The sequence below is a fragment of the Phocoena sinus genome, chromosome 15, assembly GCF_008692025.1.
Source record: "Phocoena sinus isolate mPhoSin1 chromosome 15, mPhoSin1.pri, whole genome shotgun sequence".
Taxonomy (NCBI): domain Eukaryota; kingdom Metazoa; phylum Chordata; class Mammalia; order Artiodactyla; family Phocoenidae; genus Phocoena; species Phocoena sinus.
In genome coordinates, this window is record NC_045777.1 from 3,540,208 (window position 1) to 3,556,656 (window position 16,449).

Here is a 16,449-nt window from a genome sequence, read left to right on the forward strand (position 1 = left end):
GACCCTTCAGCCAGCGTGGCCAAAGCTCCAGGAGGCGATGCCTTCGCGGGCCTCTGCTCAGCCGTGCTCCCCTCTCTGACCACCACCCTACAGTCCAGTGTGGATTCGTGGCTCCGCCTTGCTGGACGGAGCTCTCACAGAGATGAGCAGAGATCACGAGACAGACAGAGAGACAGAGGAAGGGGAGATGGGGAGTGGCAGGGAGGGAGAGAAAAGAGGGGATGAGAGGGAGGGAGGGGGGAGGTAAGGAGACAGACAGATAGACACTGACTCAGAAGCAGAAAGAGAAGGACAGGCAGACACCTGAATGTCCAGAAAGATAAAGCCCCCATCCTGGGGGCTGTGGCTACGCCTCCTGCATCCACCTTCCGGAAGAAACCTTTGAGCGCTGCCCCACACGTGTCTGAGGGAGCCCGGGCTGTCTGCCTCTGACAACCAGGGCTCCTCCTGGCTAAGGAGCGCCCTCCCGTCTCCAGCTCTGCTCCCCTGGACCCGCCCAGAGCCCCAGAGCACCGCAGAAGCCAAGGGTGAGAACCAGCCCACAGTGGGAGGCCAGTCAGGACGGGGCGGAGGCATGGATGGATGAACGGAAGGAAAAAGGAAGCAAGGTGGATGGGTGGATGCATGTAGGCCCACCTGTGACACTCCTCGTGGTTCTGGAGCCTGCCTTGGGCGGTGGGGTGGGCAGCAGCGGGGGGCTGGGGAGCTGGCCCACGGATCTCTCCAGGGGTCTGGGAGGACTGTCCAGGGAGTCGGACCCAGCTAAGGCTTGAGAGGGCTCGTCCGTGGTAGGTGGGAGGCTGCCAGCAGCACCTGCTTCTTCATCTCTGGATGCGGACGACATCTTGGCTGGTTCAAAAGCAAAACAGAGAATTCACAAACCACAGTTCCTCTGGCTGGGGTGGGTGTGAAGACAGCAAGGGAGCTTTGGCTGGGTGGGCTTGTTATCACGGGGCAGGGTACAGAGGGGTCACCTCTCATACACATTTCACTCCCCGTGAGTTCTACTATCAACAGAAACATCAGAAGTAGAGAGGAGGGGGGGGAGGGAGGGAAATAACTTCAAGGGCGTGGGCGATTCTGTCCCTTTTCCACTCCGTAGGTAGTACTAAAGCTCCCACCTCACCTGGGGCTGCTGGTCACAAACACAGGCTTTGGAATCAGATGTCAGTTGGCCCCTGCACTTACTCTGCGACCTTGGACGAGTTCCTAATCTCCTGTGTCTCCACTTACCCGTGGATGACATCGGACTAACAGCAAGAGTCCCTCACAGGATTGTGAGATTTAATCAAGAAGCGACAATGAGATGTGCGGCTGGCACACCGCAGACCCTCAGATCCCGCAGTGACTGGTTTTACGTGCCTGGTTAACAACGGTCCTGCCCGAGTGAGGGCTGTGAGCTGAGTGGCAGGGGAACAGCAGGGAGCTTCAGCTTTGAGGAAGGGTCAGCCCGTCCACAGTCCCCATCCCCCCTCCTCCCAGCTGCTGGCTCAGGCATCTCCCCCTCCCGAAGCACTGCTCCCCCCTCCCCTGGCCTGTCCGCCCCTGGGCTTTCTCCCAACCCATCAACCTCTCCTTCCCCTTCTCTCTTTCTCCAGCTCGAGTTCCACCATCCATCACTCAAGAGCCGTCTCACCAATACCCCCAAGCCCTCTGCCACCCCTCCTTTGCATTTAGCTAAATGGGAACACCCCATCTCTGGATGAAGCCTCCATCTGCCGGCTCCTGTCCCTGGGGAGTGCTGTGGAAGACAGACAGATGGCTCCTGGCCATCTCAGGACCACCACCCTCAGGGCCCTTAGCTCTGCCCCAGCAGGTGCTCACTCTGCTTCAGACCTTCTCTGTCTCTCTCCTACCTGCAGCTTCTCACGCCCTCCTCCTGTGCGGCCTCACCTCCAGCTTTACAGGGGAAAATGAGCCCATCAGACCAGGGGCTGGGGGAAACGGGGGGAGCTCAAACCCAAACCTACCATCCCTGACACAAGAAGAGAGGCGGCCTCCCATCCCCACCGCGGGACCCCAGCCCTCCTGCCCACTCAGAGCACACACCCGGGTGCCCCGCCCCACATCGTCTAATTTCATCTTTGCAACCACCTAAGGGGGAAGACCCTGACATCCTCTGGGAACAGCCTGACAGAGCTGGCCCCAAAGTCACCGTGTGGGATTCATCCATCAGCCAGAGAACGCTTCTGGGGGGGTGGCACTGTCCGTGGTGCTGACCGAGGCAGGCTTTATCACTGCCCTCACAAAGCTTCAGTGAACCTCTAGAAAGGACCACTGCACGTCCCAGGCATCCCATTGATTATCACCATTTCTGTCCTTTTGGCGTCCCTGTTGGCAGCTGAAGACCTCTCAGGCCAGGCCTTTTCCCTGTGAAGCTCACAGAAATGCAGTCTTTGCCTTAGAAGGGCTGTGGCCCTCCCAAATCCTGATAAGATCTGAGAAGAGAAACGTCCCCCCCCACCCACTGCAGAAGACAGAGTCAGGTTTGTATCATAAGGTCAGTCTGAGCTGAGAACAGCCACTACAGAAGGCTCCTTACCTTATGCCCTGCACAAATACCCACGTGAAAACACTATGGTTTTATTTTATTATTATTATTGACAATAATAAAACTGTCCTCAAAAGTAATATTTGTTCATAGGCGTTTTTTCTAAAGACTCCTAGACGTCAAGACTATTGTTACGTCCCATGAACTGTGACCTGCAACTTCTAAGAGTCTACAATTCCGACTGTTTTAGTTAATAGGTTTTGCAAAAATAACATTAAAATAAACATTCTGTGCTTCTAGGTAAAAAAAAAGTTGTGTGTTTTCCTCGGTTAAGCCATAGGTGAGTGTGGAAAGGTCCCTTTTCTCCATGTGGGCACTGGGCCTCCTGGCTTGTGTGAATCAAAGCAGGGCAGTGGACCCTGATCCTGGGGAGGTCATGCTCCCGGGCCCTCAGTGGCCAAGCTTGCAGCCGGAACCACCGGCTGAGGGGCCGGAGTGAGCTTGAGTACTCGGTCCAGGCTTGGTTTCTATCCTCTAGGCATCCAGCGTGTTCCCAATGTCACGGTTTCGGGGAAGACAGGTGGCACAGGAAAGGCTCACCTGATCTCAAGCTCACCACACCAGTCTCCCCCACCCATCCTTTGCCTCTGTTGTGATTGGACTCATTTCCAGAGGAGCGACCTTGGTCTCCACCTCTCTGAGCCTCGGTTTCCTCATCTGTACAAACATCTGTATAAAACAGCCTCTCCTGCCCACTACAAGGGAGGGAGACTTCCACGAGGTCGTGGAGGGGATGTCTGAAGCTATTCAGCACTTTGGACGGTCATGGGCCACATTGCCAGGGATCGAAGCATTATTTTGGAACATGGATGAGTTTTCCTCTCATTCTAGGTCAGGGGTTCTCAACTTTGGCAGTATTGACATTTGAGGCCAGATAATTCTTTGCCTGTAAAATGTTTAGTAGCAAGCCCTGGGCTCTATCTGCCGGATGCCGGAGTGACAACCCAAACTATCTTCAGACACTGCCCCATGCCCCCTGGAGGGGAGGATGCCCGTGGTTGAGAGCCCCTGCTTGAGGCAGACACTACTTAGACTTCTAAGGGGATGCTCTGTGGTGTCTCTTGGCGAGGGAGGCCTGTGGTGAGACCCACAGCTGTGACATACTCTCCCGGGCACTGCCATCATGGAAACCCCGACCAGCCAGTTGCTCCCTCTGGGCCTTGGTCTCCCCGCACGGACCTGGGAGTCTGGACAGGGTGGGCGTGTTTGAACTGGACTCCGTGGGTCCCCTTGGGAGGGCTGCCGAGAGAAGGGTTAACAAGGAGACGGCCCTGGGTCAGGGTCCCCCCGGCTCTGTCTCAGCACAGTCCTGCCATGTCTACCCCTGCACCCTCCCCTGCGGTCCTGGACACCTCGTCCCCTGGTTCCCTCCTGCCGCTCTGGCTGCAGCTGCTCAGCCCCTCTCAGGCTCCCCCTGGGCTGCCCCAGGACCCAGCCCTTGGTCCTCTTCCCCATTAACCCACTCTCTCACCTAATTCTCTCCTCCAGTCCTCTGGCTTCAAATCCATCTCATCTCTGTCAACCCCCTTGACCCTTTCTCAGAGCTCCAGACTCATCCATCATTGGCCACATTGACACCTCCCTCTGGAGGTCAAATAGTCAAAATGAATCACGCGCAAACCCATCTCTTGATTTCCCAAGAGAAACCCCTCCCCAGTCCCTCTTCTCTCTCACTCATCCATCCATCCATCCATCCATCCATCCATCCATCCATCCATCCATCCATCCCACAAGTGTCCTTGAACAGTTATGGGGCCCTAGGAGCTGTGGACATGGCACTGACCAAGACAGAGCCCCACCTTCACCAGACTCAGTACACGCTCCCCCCACCCCCCAAGCTGTCCAGCCAGACTGGACACAATGCTCAATCCCTCTACTGTCCTCTCCATCTCATGCCCACCCCTCGTATCTAATTCATGAATACATCCTGGGCACTCTGCTTCCAAAATATTTCTCGGAAATATTGTCCTCCCAGTGTCAGCTGCCACAGCCTCTGCCTGAACCTCAGCAATGACCTTCAAGCGCCTTCCCTTCCACCCGTGGCACCCCAAACCCATTCTCTAAATGAGGGTCAGCAAGCTTTCTCTGTAAAGGGCTTTGGCTTTGCAGGTTATAAGGTCTCTGTTGGTGCAGAAAACTCTGGAAGGGCTGGCGACCCGAACAGCAAACTCCCCTGGCTGTGCACCCAAGTGGACGTGTGGCCACCCCTCACCCTCAGTGCCACCCAGTAGACCTTTCTCAGATGACAGAAACGCCTCCTTGTCTGCTACAGTGAGCAGCTGACAAGCGGCCGGTGCAACGGGGGAGATGGATTTATTTTCTCTGGTTTTAATTCATTGAAATAGCCACGCAGCTAGTGGACAGGGCAGCTCTGGATTTCTGCGAGTGAGTCAGTGGTCACAGCCCTTCAACCAGAGAGGTCACAGAGTAAGATTCTAACAGCCCCCGCCACTAGCCCAAGATGCAGTGGGTCCCCCACCCTCTGCTCTGAGGGCCCCGGGACCCAACACACCAGGAACTCACCCCAAACACCCTCCTCCGATGTCTCTCCACACTGACCCCCCTCACACCCTGACCTGTCTGAGGGATCCTCGGTCTAGGAAACTGGTGTCTCAGTGTCTCCTTTGCCAAACTACACCTTCCTGCACATCTCATGTGAGGATGCAGCTACCACTGTATTAAGTAATCTTGTCAAAACTGAAACGTTAACATCTGTTAAAGTCTCAAGTGTTATATCAAAAAAAATTTTTTTTTTAAATGTAGAAGCCGACATCAGCTTTGCATGTTCCCCGCATTTGGAATCCCTCCCTCGGGGCTGTCCCTGTCCGGCCCTGACCAGCAGAGGTCGCTTCTCACCAACTGAGCTCCCAGCCAAGGCCCTTTTGCCTGGGGCGTGCTGCTGGGTGGTGGGCTTGCTTCATACCCAGTTATCACCCACCGGAGACATTCTGAGACCGAGAGAGACCAGCCTGAGAGGAGGGACCTAGAGGGCTGGGGGGACAGCTGCCGTGGTCAGTTTTACAGAACCCCAGTGACACCCAGCATGTTCTCTGATCAAAGAAAACCACAGTCAGAATCTTTGACAGTGTTTCCTTCCGGAGATATCTGCATCATTGGATATAACCCCATGCCCCCAGCCCTACCCCACGGTTTGGGGCACATAGAAGCAGCAGCCCCAATCCAGGTGTCACCACCTGGCCAAGGAGAGGCATCACCCCCAGCGCAGCACAGGGGTTGATTCCCAAGACCAGGCTCTTCACCTTCATGGAAGGGATCACAAACTCATACACCCAAGGGCCCAAGCAGGAGCTAAGAGGTGAGCACCCCGCCCCACCCCCCCCCCCCCCGCAAAGGAGATAACCTTTTCTCAGCTCCCAGAGACTGCAGCTGCGTGGGAACAAGGGCCCAGTGGGCGCGGACTTTGATTGTTGAAAAGCAGCTAGCTGCACATGTGGATTTTTCATGAATGCTCCCCATTTTTAAGCCTAGGCAATGTTTGAAGAAATGAGTTTAAGGTGTCTGAGTTAGATTACAATCCACTCCCTCACTGAAGGGGCTTTGCTCAAGGCCAGTCCTCTCGGTAGAGACCAGGAGCCACAGCCCTGGTCAGTGCTCTTGATGGAGGATTCCAGGCCTACAAGAGACGCCGGTGGGGGGTGGGGGGGGTCCCCCGATCAATAGCAAAGTGCAGGTGCACCCACATCCCCACCCACACATGCTTTTAGATGCAGGGCCTCTGGGGGGCGTTTGCAGGCAACCCAATACCAGGCTTTAATGCATCACCCTCCCTCCAAGGGCTGCTTTTCCATGACAATGACAAAAGTGATGATGATGATAAAGACAGGACAATCCCTGGGAGCAGCAGCAAACACTTTCTGAGCGCTCAGTGTGAGTGACGACTGAGCTAAGTGGTTTAATTTTAGCAACCCTGAGAAGTGCAACATTATCTCCATTTATAGTTGATGACTCAGGTTCAGAGAGGTTGAGTGACTTGTCCATGGTCACACAGCTTGGTGAGGCGCCCGGTCACATCTCAAACCCAGGTCAACCTGATGTCGAAGACGTTGCTCTCAATTCCCTAAATTCTATACCCTTGGATGAGTTACTTGACCTGGGTACCTCATTTCCATCATGAGTAAGAGGGGGCAACTGCATCAATCATCTGGGGGGTGTTTCCAGGTGGCTCATGGAACCCCCATCAATCACCTGGGGGTCACATGAGCCAATATACATGACAGCACTTCGAACAGCGTCCTGCACACAAGCGGCCGAGTGTGATGGCCCTTGTTGTCATCAGCATTATGACAAAGGTCAGTAGCTGCTAATACACTGACCACAGCCCAAAGGAATGAATCAGCCCTGCTTTGGAGATTGGACATGGCCCTGTACTTTTCCATATTTTTGTCTGCTATATTTTACTTTAAGCGAAGCCATGCTTTTAATTTCAATTTATTTATTAAGAAACTATCACTACCCTGAATGAGAAACCCATACCACTTGCTCTAATTAATGAAAATGAACATTACTCCTAAAATGTTTTCAAGTTGTGTACATGTGCCACCAGATAACATCATCTCTCCCACCCCAGGGGCTCAGGACCTCTCTGGGGCCAGAGCGAAGGAAGAGCCCCGGTGAGGGATGGAGCTGCCTCCCATCACCACAGACTACACACTGACCAGAGAGAGGCCCAGGGCTTCTCCTACAGTGCAAACCCCACTGTGGCTCCAACCAACTGCCCTCGGGGAAGGGCTGCCCTCGGGGAAGGGCTGCCCTCGGGGAAGGGCTGTCCGGCCCAGCCCTCTCTCTCTCCATCCTATCCCGGCTCTGACCACATCTACCTACAGCTCTGCTAAAGTCCCATGGTCTTTCCTACTCCCAGGCCACCCACTGCAACCAAAATCCAGCCCGTGGGTTGTTTGCAAATAAAGCTTGCTGGCACCCAGCCATTCCTTTTCCTTTGCACATCCTCACCCGGCAGAGGTGAGACCTTCCTAGCCACAAAGCCAATGAGATTTACAGCCGGCCCTTTACAGAGAAAGCAGCTGACCCTGTTCTCAGTCCTTGCAAGGGTCCCTCTTCCCACCAGGACGCTCTCTCCCTCACTCTCTGGCCGGACAACTTCTACTCATCCCTCTACCCCAGCTGGACCGCCCCAGTCTCCAGAGCACCCACTGCATGGACTCAGCCCAGGGGTCACCAGGTTTGCTCACCTGCTCACACCCACCCGGGAGGAGAGACCCAGACACATTATCATCACAACCCCAGACCCAACAGCACGTCTCACCAGGAGAAAAGTCCTTAATACAGATTTGTGATCTCAACAAACCAACTCTGGTCTCGAGAATCCAACCCCAAATCAAGAGCGTGGACAGAAAGCACCTGAGGTTAGAGGGGGCGCTGACGGGAGCAGAAAGTCTGCCAGGGAGGGGTGCCAGTGGGAGGTGGGGTGCAGCGGCCCGCAGAAGGGAGGCTCCGCGGTCAAGGGCAGTGCTGGGCTGCTAGGACTCCGGCGGAAGGCAATCCTTCAGCTGGCCATCAGAATCCCGCCAACCGCTGGCCCGACTGATGTCAGATGGTGGGGGACACAGTGGTGACAAAAGGGTCTCTGCAGGAGAGGCCAGGACTGTCCCAAGGGCCACAGCCCTTCAGACCCCAAACTCCTATCGTGTCTCCAAGCTGGGGTGAAACTGGAGAGGGACAGCCATCCCCAGGGAGAGTAGGGCACCGCTCTCGGCAGGTGCCCGCAAAGGCCAGAGGGATGCCGGGGCAGCAGGGGACAGCGCAGGTGTGAGTGGCATCTGGGGAAGCAGCAGCGGAGCACAGGTGCCCCCCTCAACCCCCGGCTCTGAAACCAAAGAGCCAGCCAGAGAGGCCCCGGCCAAAGAGGCCCGTGTACACGCCCGAATTTCTCAGCCCAACGCCGTGGGGACGCAGGGCACGTCGCAGCCGCCACGCCGGGCCTGGCAATGTTTACAGCCGCAGTTCTACGAGGGAGCAGGCCTCCTGCCTGATGGCCGGGTTGCCTGGAAGGTTTCTATGAAAACACTGCTAACAGGTCAGAGCGAGCAGGGGGTAGAGACTTCACAGCACACAGCTTCTGTGGTAGGTTTGTGCTTTTCCTCCTCTCCATCCCTCCCTCACTCCCTCTCTCCTCCCCTTCCCCATACCTGACAACTGCCCTGGTCTATTCAACTTAAATCACAAGAACCACCACCACGGCTCCCACCAAGAATCACTCAATGTGGCAGAGGCTGCCCTGAGCTCCTCCCACCCTGCAGATAACCCGATACAGGCCATTCTTTTCTCCATCCTGCCCTACTGCCTTGGGGTAGCTAAGATGCTCCCAGACATCGGCTTCTTTGGAGAGAATTGTCCCACTCAGAAGTTAGGAGGGAACAAGCAGAGACACCCCGGGAGGATGGATGGTAAGGGACCTGGGACCATCTGGAAGCACCTTCATCCACCGCTCTGCCAGACTTGGGAAGATGCGGGAGAAACACGCTCCAGCAAACATTTAAACTCAACCACGTGGTGGAGCGTGGCAGGGCTCAGAGCACGGCTGCGCCTCTGAGGACGGTCTTCTACCACGGCTGCTGCCCAGCTCGGCTGGGGACCTCAGTCACCACCCAGGCGGATGGCCTCCTGGGAGCAGCTCAAGCCCAGTGTCCGATTAATACCTGCATCGTCTGAAGGGGTGTCCAAGGACAGCGTCTCATCCAGGGAAGCCTGGTCCGTCCCAGTGGCCAAAGGGCTCCCCAGCTGGGCTTCCGCCGAGGTCAGCGGCTCCTGCTTGGGAGTGGAAGGTTCACTCTGTGCGACTCGGGGATCTCCGTCGGGGCTGCACGCTTTGCTCTCAGCGTCTGCAAGGAAATTCAGCTGTCAGCTGAGCCTGACTCCCTTCCTACCTGCTTTCATTCACGCGCGAAGTGACTTCCTGGGAAGTACGCTATCCCAGGCCTGGTGTGGTACCCTGCACGCTCTCGCACACCCTGGGGATCCCTTTCCAGAGCCTTCGTAAGGCAGCACTGAGCGTCACAACACCCGTTGGCCTCTGGCCGCACCACTTCCAGCCTGCGTGCTCTTACTTCGACAATGCCCCCCACCCATGTCCTCGCCTTTGTGGTGCCCCCCAGCCTTGTGGCTTCGGCCAATGGGAAGTGAGCAGGTTTGAAGCAGCAGCGGCTTTAAAAGTACCTGCCCATTCCTGCGCCTCTCTCCTGTACCCGGACCTCACCCCGAGGACAGGCCCAGCCAGCCTGCTGGGGATGAGAGATGGCGGGGGAGGGGAGCAGAGCCAAGGCGCCCCCATCCTGCCAACCAAGGCCACCCAGACAGGTGATGACAAGCCCTAACTACTGCCCATCCCGGAGGTGCTGGGTTGTTACTATCGAGGCTACAAATTACCTTTCACCTCAGCACCCACCATCCTACCATTAGTCCCCCATCACACAAATGCTTCTCGTTTGTTGGGTCCAGCATTGTGCCAACGGTGTAAAGGCGGAGATTAACAAGACAATCCTTACCCCCCAGGTGGCTCAAACTGTGGGCGGCCACACGTGGCACTGCCAGTCCAACAGAGGCACAGCCAAGGGCTGAGGCGGGAATCAGGGAGTCCTTGGTCTAGGCAGGTGGCCAGCTCAGAACGGAGGACACCAGGCTCCTAGCAGGGCTGAAAGGAGGACCCGGCCCTCCCCTTGCTGGGGCTCAGTGGCTGGAGCCTTTGAGGGTCTGGCCTTTGACTGGTTGATCACCTCGGGTCACATCTTAGTGCCGCGGGGCCGGGCGCTCAAGAGCGTAACAACTGGTCCAGATCACACAACCAGAGTGGCCGGTCCGGGCAGGGAGGCTCAGCCAGCCGATCGTACTCAGCCTTCGGACACACAGCTCACAGCCCGGTTCATACAGCACCCACAAAGCCCCCGGCTCCACCCTAGGCCCCACGGCCAGGTCATCCAGGCCGCCGCAGTGCAGCGTGTCAGTGTAGGCTGCACACGTCCACACGGCTGGGAGGCAGCAGCGCGGGGGAACCAGCCTTGCTTGGAGGCAGCGGGGAGAGGAGAGATTTATTTCAGAGCCGGGGGTCCGTTGCTTAAGTCAGTCCTGGCTCCTCCCTGCTGTCAGGGAGCAGTGTCCCTTCTACTCCTCAAAGTGCCCAGGTGGGACAAAAGGTATAAGGTCACCCTCTCTACCCATCCCACCCCACGGCACATGGGGTTTCTTGTGCCCAGGCAGCAAATGTCTCCAGGCCTCAATTTCCTCTTCTGTAAAATGGGGCTAATACTCCTGGCTTCGCAGAGTCAGAATGAGAATTCAGTGAGCGAACGTCCATAACGCATCTGGCATGAAGCAAACACCATGCATGTGCTTGTAATTACCCTCACTGCTGCTCACAAAGGGGAGAAGGAGGACGACGACAAGGGTGATGGTCTGGCCACTCGGCCTGGGCCCCTCGGCCCACGTGGTATCAACAGGGCCCTCCCCACGCCCAGGACTCAGGCCAGGCCTGTGACGTGACCCTGCAGGGAACGTGCACTTGTAATCACTGTTCACCATCTACCGTCTGCTGCACGCCCCCTAGCGGGGAGGGCAGAACGGCAAGAGTCTAGAGACTTGGGTCTCGGAAGATGCCATCTATGCAGCCATGTCACCTGGCCTGGGGGGTGGGTCTAGACCAGGGACCGGCTACCGTTCCCTAGAAAGAAGCAGATGGCCAGTATTTGTATTTTAGACTTTCTGGGCCACATGCCACAAATCCATGCTCCATATTCATCTTTGTTGTTTATTTTTTACAAAAGTCCTTCAAGTTTAAAACCATTCTTAGCTCAAGGGGGCTTTAAGAAAACAGACCTTGGGCCAGATCTGACCAGCAGCCAACCAACCTCCACCCAGGAGAAGACCAAGACACAAGCCAAGAGAAGTCACCCAGTGGACACAGTGAGATGCCACCAAGCTCAAAACTACAGCTTCTTGGACCCTCTCTCATGACTGGTTTACTCATACTTGAAACACAGCTGTGACAGTCTCTGCTACCAGATTACTCAGCCGCTGGTGACAGAGGTGACAGCCCGCACTGACTGAGGCTGTGCACAGCTAGAGACACAGCACGGCACTCTGCTGGCACCATCTCACCTGAATGTCACAGCTCCCCGCCCCGTTAGGTGTGGCTACCACCCACCCTTTACAGATGGTGACACCGAATCTTAGAAGCGGCGGGTCATTTGCTGCTGGTGACGATCCCCGTTGTTAATAATAACGGCATCTCCATCGTCATCAATGAAATGGTCAGAACACTGAAACTGCGAGACCCAAAGGTCCCCACCCTCCCCCCGGGCTCAGCAAAGGCTGTACCCGGACGCACAGCCCCGGGATTCCTCCACCTACTTTTACGTCCTAGCGGACTTGCAGGACTTTTCTGGGCTGTGCTCAGAGCTCCGGCTCAGAATCATGTTCACTGAAAAGTCACAGTTCTCAAAATAGCCTGGGCGGCAGGGTCGTTGCTAAGCAATGCTGGCAGGCAGGGCGGGGGGAGCTGTGGGCAGCTGGTCCCCTGCTCCTCTCACTATACTGTGGGCTCTCCCTCCCGGCCAGGCGCTTCCGAGGGCGGCAGAGGGGAGCCGGAGCCGGAGGCTGGGTTATACGCAGAGCAGCCACGCTGAGAGGGGACATGTCCCAAGCAAACACGCACCCCGCACGCACACGCCTGCATGCACACGCACGCACGCGCACACACACACACATACACACACACACACACAGCCCCTGGCGCTCCTGCCACACAGAAGCCAGACAGACTTGACTCGTCACTGCCAACTGCCCCGAGGACAGGGACCTCGTCTTTCAGGTCACGGAACACAGCACCGCGGTAACAACCACCTCCTCCTTATATCCAGTGATAGAGAATGAAAGTCCTTCAACTATTAAGACAAAGCCAAGCAGACACACTGAGGAGGATGAAGTCACTCAGGGCACACACGGCGTCTGGACAGAGAAATGGGCCAGCTCCTGTCCTCACTCATCGTATGTGGGCCAGGGACCTGGTGCAGGGACTGGGACACCAGCCTGCCCTCCCCTGTCACAGATGTGTTGCTGGTCAAAGCTGTGAAGACGGAGTGAGAGGAAAGGGTCAGCTCCCGGTCCCTCATGCAGACCTGGCCGCATCTCACACAACTCCTAACCATACTAGTAGGGTCCTTCCTCGATCCGGCAGATTCCCAGACCTTCAGGAACCAAGGATAGGTCAGAGGGGTTCATAAAACGCATGTGTTCACAATATCACAAAAAAACAACCCCCCCCCGGAGAGCGGGGAGGGCGAACCCATGCCCTGGACACGGGCTCACCTCCGGGACGTGCAGGCTCTCTCCTGCAGGCCCGTCCACAGCCGGCTCACGCAGCCGGCTCCTGACCGCTTTGCGGGCAGACTCCAGGGGGCTGACCCAGGGGCGTGTCCATGTGCACGCGTGTGCACACCTGTGCAGGGCAGAGGACCTTCCTGGGTTTGGCCTGGCCTAGGACCTTCAAGTGCGAGTTCCTGACGCTGCTAAGAACTGCAGGCAGCTCTGGGAGGGTCTGTGGCCCCAGCCTGTGCGGGGCCTCTCTGGGCCCCTCGGTCAGTGTCGGAGGCTCGCTCAGCCCCCCAGGCGCCCCCTGGGTGTGAAGTCCAGGCTCAGTGCGGGGTAGGGGGCAGCCAACCACAGGGGGGCGCTCCTGGCTACAAAGCCGGCCAGCCGAGCTGGGCGCAGGTGGTGGCGATGAGGATGAATCCTGAATCCAAGCCGGGGGCCATCTCTGAAGGGGGAGGGGGCGGTTCAACTGCCGGGGCCACGGATCAACCCAGCAGGAGCCCTGCTGTCCCACCTCCAGGACAAATTCGGGACCGACAGAGGCTGACCTAGAGCTCGACTTCACCCCAGTGAGAAAAGGCATTTTCTCAGCAAGTGCAGGACGGAAACAATCGCTCCAAGAGGTGTGCACCCCAGGAGCCTGTTGGCAAACACTCTCACATCTCCCCTTACCCCTGTGCGTCCAATAGAGGTAATACAGTTAAGAGTTTAAGGGAGATGAGTGGGTGGTGAGCCCACACCCCTACCCCCTCCCCCCGACCCGGTCCCTTCCCTGGAGCCACGCCTGCTCCCTGACGCTAACACGCACCCCGCAGCGGGAGCCCCGCAGGCTCACTGCAGACTCAGCCCACCTGTCTCGTGGCTGCCCGGGGCGCCACGGCCACAGGGGTGCCTGTCACCCAGCCGCCTGCTGGGGAGTCGAATTCTCTCCATTCCGTCCATGCTGCAGGGAGAGGCAGGAGAACGCAAGCCCCTGTCAGGACCCCCCGCCCCCGTTTCTCACCTCCCCTAGCCCGCACCCACCTTCTCTTTCCTCCTCCTCGGGGTGCCTGCTCCCTTCCCCCACGGGGCCCTGCGTGGGCTGCTCCACTGGGCTGGAAGACGCTCCCCAGTCTCCCATCGCTCTCTGCTTCTCATCCTTGGTGGCACCAACGTTGGAAGCAGCTGGGGAGGCTTATAAACTCCCGACGCCTAGGTCCCACCCCCCAGCGCCTCTAACTGAAGAGCTCGCCAGGTGACCCTAGTTGCAGCAAGTTCTGAGAAGCAGCCTGCTATTAGACCCACTCCACCATCACCTCCCCCAGCCCCGGACCAGGTCAGGGGCCCAACTCACGTTCTTCAGGTGCTACGTGCCTTTCCTTCCCCATACTCAGCTCAGCTGTGATTTTGTATTGATTTGTGGGATTATCTAGTGTTTGTTCCCCACGGGACTGTGAGCTCTGGGAGAAAGGTATTTTGCTCACCTGTATCCTCTGCAGCTAACACAGACCCAGGCCCATAGCAGGTGCTCAGTAAAACGGTGTGGCGTCAGTTAACGAGCGCATTGTCAATTCTTGAGCAAAGAGACTGGGTTTCAGGCCCCCCCATTTCCTGGTCCACATCACTTAGCCAGAGAGAAAGAGTGATCTAAAGTCAGGGTTGGCAAACTACACCCTGGGGGCCACATCTAGCCCACCGTCTGTTCCACAGAGCCCCGAGCTACGAAGGGATTTTACCTCTTTAAATGGCTGAAAAAGAAAAATAATACTTGATGGCACATGGAAGTTATATGAAATTCAAATTTCAATGTCCCTAAATAAAGTGTTACCAGCACCCAGCCAAACCCACAACTTTGTGTAGTGTCTGGGGCTGCTTTTGCCTGATAACAGCAGGGGTAAGTATGGACCTCACAGCCTAAAATATCTACTGTCTGACTCTCTCCAGAAAAGGCTCGCTGACCCCAATCTAAAGCGGTACTACAGCTGGGCCGGCGTGAGATCTCCCCGCCAAACACAGAAGCCAGGAAAGCCGGCCCCTGAGCACGTCAGCCACGGGCTCACCCCATCAACTCGGCGGCTGGCTCTCTGTACTGAGGCCCCCAGACAAAGTCGTTTTACAAAGATTCAGAGGTTAGGAAAGGAAAAACCGCACTTCTCCTGGAAGGTTTTCCCTTTAATGATTCACCTATCACTTTGTCTTTGACGGGAATCAAATCCATGTTTTTCTTCATCAGTGATAATATTTTTAAAAACAGATGATAAACAGACCTTCATATTGTTTTCATTTTCCCTCCTCCCGCCCCAAGAGTTAAGGTAAGTTTTGTTGGCAACATATTCAAAATGCCAGAGTTTGGAGCTTTTTGGTTCCATCCAAATTCAAACAGTCCAGATCTCCATCTCAGCAAAGACATTTTCCCAAATCTGAGTCAGACTGGAGCGTCTAACATCTGAACGTCACAGGACTTGATACCAAGTTCTTTTTACAGACAAGGTTTGATTATTAGCACTAAGCAATTTCCCACGTATGCTTTCCATGAAAACAGCATCATCACCAAAGTACTTTTCCCTTTGCATCTGAAGAAGAGGAATGACCACAAGGGCCCTACCAGACGCGGAGCAGGTTATCAATCCGGATTCACGGACTCCATGGGCTCCCTTTCTACTTCCTGATACCTGGGCCAAATTACAAAGACACCAATAATATTTTAAGGCTAAAAGGGAGACAGGAATGCCATTTATTCACGTGAGCCTCACAGAATTGGCTCTGTGAGGCCAGGTTCTTTCAATCAGGAGGCAAGAGCTTGGTCCAGCTCCAGAGAGACCTGCAGGCGGCAGTGAGGTTGTCTGAGACCCCACCACCCCTGCCAAGCTTTAGGGTCTCAGAGAACTGGAAAGCATGACAGTTTAGCGTCAGGACCCAAGTCCTGTGCCTCACGCCATTACCAAGGGAGGAAGATGGGCGAACCCAAGAATCCTTAATTTAATTGTGCGAGTGATAAAAGCTGGTGCTTCTGAAAGATGCAAACAAGGGCGGCTTCGCAGACACCACGGTGATGAAGGTTTCTGGACCAGAGTCTGAACAGCATCCGGGCCCTCCGGCTGCGTGACGCAGGGCAGCTACCTCCCAGGCCCTCCCATTGCTCACCTGGAGACCGGGTGATGACACCACACCCAGTCACAAGGATGTTGTGAGGACAAAAGGTTGAAGGCGGGTAGAACGCCCAGCAGAGCACCCAGCATGTAATCGATCCTTATTAAACGGTAGCTGTAACACTAGGTGGTCATGGGGAACAAATAACTCACCCGAATCCAGGATTAAACTCTGAATATGAAAAAACAAACAATCAGGACTAGCCACTAGCTTCACCCACACCCAGCTTGGGCGGGAAGCAACCCCTCATCCCCAGGGCAGGTGGCTGCACTCAGCTCCACGCCCCATGAGCAGCCGACTTAGACTCACCGATGGGTCCTCCGAGGCCCGGGGGCTGAGCCGTGGGTCCTCACTGGACCCACGGAGGCCTCATTCAGGTCCAGGAGCCACAGCTGGACACCAGGCTCCTCCGACTTCCACGCCACCCT

General features: G+C 56.2%; 1 protein-coding gene across 2 annotated transcripts in view; it reads right to left on the reverse strand.

The window, feature by feature from the left end:
• PHACTR3 (phosphatase and actin regulator 3) overlaps nucleotides 1–16,449 on the reverse strand; it is a 217,906-nt gene that overhangs the window by 77,382 nt on the left and 124,075 nt on the right. The window contains exons 4-5 of one of the 2 annotated variants that reach the window (XM_032605525.1): nucleotides 9,229–9,411; nucleotides 637–849 (exon numbers count right to left, since the gene is read on the reverse strand). In XM_032605525.1, coding sequence (XP_032461416.1) covers nucleotides 637–849; nucleotides 9,229–9,411 — 396 coding nt within the window. The remainder of the gene's footprint in view (nucleotides 1–636; nucleotides 850–9,228; nucleotides 9,412–16,449) is intronic. The other variant, XM_032605526.1, reaches the window with a different exon arrangement.